The 7,439-nt window shown below is 49.7% G+C and overlaps 1 protein-coding gene across 1 annotated transcript; it reads right to left on the bottom strand.

Annotated features, from left to right (window-relative positions):
• Positions 1-660: 660 nt before the first annotated feature.
• On the bottom strand, positions 661-2,538 carry Cited4 (Cbp/p300 interacting transactivator with Glu/Asp rich carboxy-terminal domain 4). Its single transcript, XM_020187098.2, has one exon. The coding sequence runs from the start codon at positions 2,030-2,032 to the stop codon at positions 1,148-1,150; it is 885 nt and encodes a 294-aa protein (XP_020042687.2). The 5' UTR covers positions 2,033-2,538; the 3' UTR covers positions 661-1,147.
• Between the last annotated feature and the right edge of the window lie 4,901 nt (positions 2,539-7,439).

Here is a 7,439-nt window from a genome sequence, read left to right as displayed (position 1 = left end):
CTCTGAAGCCTGAACTGACCCCCTACCCCAATCAGCTGAAACTTCTCTCTCCTTTGGGCTTGCTGGCTGGGCTATTCAACCTGTTTTCTGGACCTTCTCACTTTTCTGTTTGTACCAAGAGTATTTCCAGGTCTGTCATTCACCTTCTCCAATCTGCCCTGATTCCATGAGAGCACATGCCAGGTTGGCCCAGGGCCTGGAATAAAGCTAGCACCAGTTTGTAGAATAATCATCTGTTATCATTTATTGAGGATGGCTTAGGAGTCTGACACAGTGTTAAAGACATCACAAACACTGGAGGAGACTGCTACCATCTACCGATGAAGAAATAGCCTCAAAGCCTGAAAGGATGGTGTCTTGGATAAGGGAGACTTATCGTCCAAAGCTATCAGAATCCTTAAATACCTCCCAGGATCCCCACCCCACCCCCGGAGGTGGGAAGTCCATTGGGTTATGCTGCCACCCGGTGGTAGCCTCAGACTTCCAGGCTATAACATCACAATTGCACAACTCACAAGATATTTTCCAAAGAAACCGTCGAATTCCTGTCCTGAGCACTGCTGGGAGCCTGGCCACCATCCCACCCAGGATCTTCAACAGCCTCAGGACTTTGCAAGGTAAATATAGTTGAGATGCTAAAGAAATGAAAACTCAAGACTGTAAAGTTACCCAAGTTTATTGTTGTTTTGGTGGCCAGATGAGGCGCTGCTTCACTTGGCAGGGGTTGGGACTGTACAATGTCCCTCCAGGTGAGAGGCCCAGCGAAGGTAGGGGCTCAGAGGATGGTGGCTCCAAGGACCCAGTCCCGGTAGTGGGCTGCACGAGGAGAGGGGAAATCAAGCAGAGGTCTGCAATGGCTCAGATTAGGGGACGGGGAGAGGCGAGGAAAGAGACAGGACACAGAATGCGCGGAGTCCAAAAACTGGTCGGGTCTCCTTCACTTTGCCGCTGAGGCGCTGGTGGGAGAAGTGATGCCAAATGTCAAGAGGCAAGAGGCAGGGCCTGGACGCATGCCAGGCGTCCCCGCCGGGTGCCTGGCTCCGCGCGCAAACCCGCTGCCTCCACCCTCACGGAGGGCGCGTGCGGGCCCGGTGTCTGGGAGCAGAGTCCCGCGAGCAGCCAGCCCGGCTTCTGCACGCAGATGCGCTCAGCAGCTCACCGAGCCGGCGGGTGGCACCGATCCCAAGTCCGAGAAGCAATCGAACTCGCTCTGGCCGAGGAAGAGCTCGGGCAGCTCGCGCACGCGGTGCAGCCCGAGCTCGAACTCCAGCGACGTCAGCGCCTCCTCGTCTATGAGTTCGGCATCCATGCTGCCCAGGGCGTGCGCGGGCGGCGGCGGGGCGACGGCTGCGGGTGGCGGCTGCAAGCCTGCCGGACCTCCGGGGACTCCAGGGACCGCGGTTGCGCGGCCCGGGTACAGCGTCGCCAAAGGCTGCAGGTGCGCGCTGCCGGCGGCCGGTGGCTGCACCGCCGAAAAGGGCTGGAAGGGGGATGGTGGCCCGAAGGCCCCGTACGCCAGGGTCCCGGGTGGGGGCTGCGGAGGTCCCAACGGAGCCCCCCGCGGCCGCAGCCCGCTGTCCAGGCCCGGGCCCGTGTAAGGCTGTAGAGTCCGGAGCACGTGAGGGCTGTGTGCGGGAGCGGCTGGCGGTGGCATCTGTACCAGGCGGTAGCCTTCGGCGAGCATCAGGTGTTCAGCCATGGCAGCAGGCTGGCTCCCGATAGAGACGACGGGCGGATGGTCAGCGCGGGCGACCCCCGGGCCCGAGCCAGATGCTCCTTTGAGGCAGGGGGCCCGGACACAGTGCGGTCCCTGCAACTGAGCCGGGAAAACTGAACCCGACTTGTTCCCCTGTCCAGTCCAGGCGCGCCGAGCTCCGCTTTCCAGCGCACCCTGCGGTGTCAGCTCCGAACCCCAGCGAACCAAACACCTACCGGGTGGAGGATCCAAGAGCGGCGAGCAGCGCCCGGGAGCGGTGGGGCCTGGCGGCATTCTCATATCAGGGGGCGGGACGCCCCGCCCCCGGGCACTCATTGGCCCGATGAAACGCTTCTGGGCAGAACTCGAGCCTCCATCTAGGCCTCAGCCACGCCCCCTGCCAGAGCCCCGCCCTTTGGATTCCAGACCCTGTCCCAGGCTTTGAGCGCTGCCTTGGGGCTGTAGTGTTTGTCACTTTCACAGGGGCTCGGTGTGGCCTTCAGGGGCTCAAGGCTAGGGTCAAGCTTGAATTTACCAGAAGGTGAGGTGAGAGGGCCAGAGGTTTAAGTCCTCTGGAGCTGTCCGATCCTAAGTCCAAATAACCTCTTCATTTTCCCAGTGGAGACGGAGGGGCAGGGGCAGAAGAGAGTTCCTGGAAATACACAGTAAAGCCTTGATCGAAGTGAAACTCAAATCCAGGTCTTGTCATTGCCACATTTACACAGGTCACAGAAACCTTAGCAGTGCAGGCTCTCCGTGGGAAGTCAGCTCTCTGTCCCCAAAACCCCCAGGGAGCCTGTTGCTCCTCTGGCTCCCACTGACTGTCTGTTGAAGCATGTACTGAGTTGTTATTAAAGTAATTTATGGGCATGTCTCCTGAAGGACTTGTTCATCTTCCTATCCTCAGCACTTGGCCCATTGCCTAGCACCAGAGCTGGCATTTGGTAAAAGTCGAGTGAATGAGCAAACGATGCACTGGATTGCAACTCAGCTCCAGCTTCTCATCTGTAAGACACTGACGATAGTACCACGGGTCGCACTAGGTTATGGTGAAGGTTAAAAGAAACGATGTGTGTGTACAGTGCCCACCACAGTGGCAGGCACAGAGATGTTCAATAGTGTTCCTTGAATGAATGAAAGGCTGGATCTTGTTCTGACGCTAAGGACCTTCCAGTATGGGATTTCACACCTTTCCTGGATAACAATAACTTGGATTTCTAGACTGCAAGCATCTTTTGGAGGGTAGGCCATGCATTACCAACCCCATTTTGCAGAGAAGGAAACTAAGGCACACAAAGAGAAAGTAGCTGTCATGCCAATGCCCTGTGCTCTCCAAGCAGATAGAGACTTTCCTGCAGCCAGTAGACAGCTTCCCTGAACCTTGACCTCCATGTGTTTATCACTCTGTCCTTCTCTCCTCTGGCTTCCCCTCCCCCAGCAGCAGCCTTGGGACTTCCTGGAACATGAGTTTATCTAGTTGGTGTAGAGGAGAGAAGCCTAGAGAGGGAGTTCTGAGACCCAAGTTCTAATCATAGTTATGCCATCTACAGGCAGGCATGTGACTCTTGGCTGTTGGCTGGGGTTGGGAGCTGGGGGAGGTTCACTTGATTCCCCAAGGCCTCAGTTTTCTGCTCAGTGAGAGGGGTGACTGGGCACCTCTGAGAACAGTGGGAGGGCAACAGATGATCACAGCTGTGATCACATTTTTGGAAAGTGTAAACGCTACACATAAGAATGGGTTCTTCTTTGTCTCTCTAATTAAGGTTTCACCCAGAAATTCCTAAACCTGGCTGTTTAGGAATTCATGGGGAGATTCATGAGGAGGGGAATTTGCAAATAAATCTCCAGACGCACCCTAACCTCTTGACTAGATTCCCTGACTATTGGAAGGTATTTTTTTGAATCCTGAGAGTCTGTTTTAAAATTATTCTGCTAATTGATCTAAGGATATCAACATTTGGGAGTTGTTGCTACATAAGACAGTTTTCCTCTTAAAAAGTGTGTGCAAATCATGTTTGAAATGCTCTTTGATTGGTCAACAAATATTTATTGAGCACCTACTCTATGCCAGGCATTGATCTACTTAGGATTTTTAAGCTTTCGAGATCACGTGGTAATTTTTTAAGAATCTAATGAAAGCTACAGATACCCTGGCCACAAACTATTGTACATGTGTTCAGAGGTTTAACCAATGCAGGGGTTGGGGTGGGTCATAGAGTCTGGGGTTAAGAGCTTTCGTTAGGTACTTGGGGCATATAGTAAACAACAAACTAAACAGAAAATGGTCCACATGTTAGAAAGTGATAGCTACAATAAAGGAAAAATGAAATAGGGAGGAGAATGGGGTGTGGTAGGGAGAGGCACAGAGTGGCCAGGGAAGCCTTACTGACATTGTAAGGTCTGAGCAGAGACTGAAAGAAGAGAGGGTGTTAGCTTTGTGGTGTCTGGGGCAGGACCTGTCAACCGTGACTGACAGGACACTCAACAAGTTTCAGAAGCTGGGCTTGTGGCACTTGCTTATAATCCCAGCGCTCAGGAGTCTGAGGCAGGAGGATTTTGAGTTCTAGGTCAGCCTGGACTACATGATGAGACCCTGTCTTCTCTAACCCCCCAAAAAGAGTTTTGGGTTTTAGAGCATGTCAGATGTCTGATTTTGAATTAAAGAAAGTAAACCAGTAAAGTCTATGCACATATCCCCAAATCTAAAATCCTTCAAAGTTGGAAGCTTCCGGTCCCAAGCATTTTAGATAAGGGATACTCATGCTGTGCTGTCATTCTCAGAGGAGGACCTGAGGCTCAGAAAGGGAAGTGGCTGCCTCAGGTCGCACAGCTCTTGATGGAAGAGGGAGTGTGGCAGCCACTAGCTGCCTCCAAGGGGCCAGTCTCCTTCTCTTTGTTAGCAGCATGAGGGTAAGTTTCTGGTCCACAACTCCAGCTGCTTCCTTTGCAGGAATGCCCTCCCCCTTGCCCAGGTCTGTGTGGCCAATGCCCTCACCTCCTTTAGCTGTGCATCCAAATATTACCTTTCTGTTATCCTGACCACCCTATTTAATTGTAGTAGTTTTCAAATGTGTTCATGAGTTCTTTGGTCATCCTCCTTTGAATTCCCCTCTCCCTGAATGTGGGCTGGACATCATGACTCACTACTAACAAATGGAATACAGCAGAGGGAGTAGGGCATGAAAGATACCGTGGCTTCTTCCTTGCTCTCTCTTGAATCACTTGCCCTGGGGAAAACAAGCTGACACGTTGTAAGGACACTCAAGTGGCCATGTACACTTATGTGGCAAGAGATCTAGGTTTCTTGCCAATAGCCAGTGAGACACTACAGCCAACAACTATATTTGTGAGTCATCTTGGAAATGAATCCTCCAGTCCCAGTCAAGTTTTCAGTCGGCTACAGCCCCAGTCCACCTCTTGTCTGCAGCCTTCTGAAAGACCCTGAGCCAGAATGGCCTAGCTAAGTGACTCCTGGATTCCTCTGGCCCTCAGAAACTGATATCATAAATGTGTGTGTCTGAAGCTATGAAATGTTGGGGTCATTTGTTACCCAATAGATAAGTAATATATTACTATAGACGCTGTCCCTATTCCATCCCTGGAATATGACTTACCTTATTGTACTCTTTATTTTTACTAAAATATCATCTCCTAACACATTAAGCAAACCACTTATTTATTTTTATTTTTTATTCTTTTGATTTTATGAAATAGGATCTCACCATGTAAGCCCAGGCTGTCCTTGAATTAATTAACTAATTAATTAATTAATTAATGCTATCACTTAAGTCATGCTCCTAGCCCTTAGCCTCGAATTCTTGATCAACCAGTTTCTTCCTTCTGAGTGCTGGTATTACAGGTGTGTGCCCCACACCTGTCCACTCACTTACTGCATTTAATTGCTCATCTCCCCGTCATTGGAATGCTCCATAAGGGCAGAGGATTTTGCTTTTTTATTTAGGCACCTAGAGCAGAGTCTACACCTACTGTTTTTCATTAAATAAGAGATGTTATTGATTTAAGATTTGTATTCTGAAAAAGTTAACATGCGGGAAGGAATTTGTGTGGCTTCCAATCAATAAAATATGGTTGTAGATGCTCTAAGTAATAAAACATAGAATGACAGATGTTCGTCTTGTTTAGGGCAGCGGTGTGTCCAGTCAAACACCAAAAACATTCCTGGGCAATGAGATGTGAGCAGAAGTGACTTTATAAACAAATGGAATAGCTGGGGGTGATGGCTCACGCCTGTAATCCTCGCTACTCAGGAGGCAGAGATCAGGAGGAATGAGGTTTGAAGCCAGACCCTATCTCGAAAAAACCCATCACAAAAAAAAGGGGGCTGGTGGAGTGACTCAAGTGGTAGAGCACCTGCCCAGCAAACATGAGGCCCTGAGTTCAAACCCCAGTACCACACACCCCCCCCCAAAAAAAAAACAAACAATAGATGAAATTATACAGAACAGGTAAATCCACAGAGGGAGAAAACACATTGATGGCTGCCAGGGGTTGTAGGTGCGGGTTGTGGGGGTGGGGAAAGGGAAACAACTGATTAGTGGGTACAAGGTTTCTTTCTGAGGCGATAAAAAGTGTTTTGGCACTAGATGGAGTTGGTGGTTGAACAACACAGTAAATGTATTAAATGCCATTGAATCATTCACTTTAAAATAGTTAAGTGTAATGTTACATAAATTTCAACTGAAAAAAGAAAGATGGATTCGGCCAACATTTACTTTTTTTTTTTTTTTTGGCAGTACTTGCTAGGCACGCATTCTACCACTTGAGCCACTGCACCAACCAGCATTTACTCTTTCTTTATGTTTTGTTTTTCCCCTTTTCCTGCCAGATATGAGGATGTGATGCCTAGAGGAGTGGCAGCCATATTTTAAGCATGGGGACTGAATACCACGACCACTAATAGCAGTGGCGATAATAATAACATAATGGGTTATAGATCACTTACTTTGTGCCAGATGCAGCTCTAAGCCCTTCACAAATATCATCCCTTTTGATATTTACAACAGTCCTATGAGGAAGGTACTATTATTCCCACTTTGCAGATGAGAAAACTGGTAGAAAGAAGACAAAGGCCCATGTTAAGGATGGCAGAGAGGAATTTAGTCGAAGCCTGCATCTTCCATGCACCAAGGAACCTCTAAAGCTTTCCACCCTTGGCCTTCTTAACTATTTGAGAGAGAGAGAGCGAGAGAGAGCGAGAGAGAGAGAGAGAAAACCTCCCAACTTTGTTAAGTCTCTATAGTTAGGCTTCTATTCCGTGTATCCTGAGATCGAGAGCCAGGCATGTCTGAGTTCATGGACACCGTCTTAACCACTCTGCTCTTCTCCCATGCAAACCAGTTACCGAGTGCTCTCTGTTCTCCTGGGTCCCAGTAGTTGGGGATCCTTTGGAAGGTAGAAAGGGCCCTCTCTGCGCTCAAGTATGATTGGCCAGCACAGAGCCTGGTCCATACCAAAGAAAACATATGGTATGAAGTTGGGATGAGAAGTTTGGACCCAGAAGATGGCAAGTATGTCACTTCCAGCCTGGTATCCACAGATCTCCTGTGAGCAGATCCCAGCTTTGCAGCCAAGCTCAAAGAATGGCTCAGGAGACTTTGACTGTCTCTCTGATGAAGATTTACTTCTGACTGCTGTAGAATCAGAACTCTCAGATCTCGTACACCTGTGGGAGGGGGCATTTGCTCCAGACTGCATTTGCTTACCAGCATGAACCATCCCTGAA

Source organism: Castor canadensis, chromosome 7 (genome assembly GCF_047511655.1).
Source record: "Castor canadensis chromosome 7, mCasCan1.hap1v2, whole genome shotgun sequence".
NCBI lineage: Eukaryota > Metazoa > Chordata > Mammalia > Rodentia > Castoridae > Castor > Castor canadensis.
This window is presented reverse-complemented; position numbering and strand designations above follow the sequence as displayed.

Excerpts from the sequence above, each read along its gene's own strand:
- Cited4 (XM_020187098.2), bottom strand. The coding sequence starts at position 2,032 with ATGAGTGCCCGGGGGCGGGGCGTCCCGCCCCCTGATATGAGAATGCCG.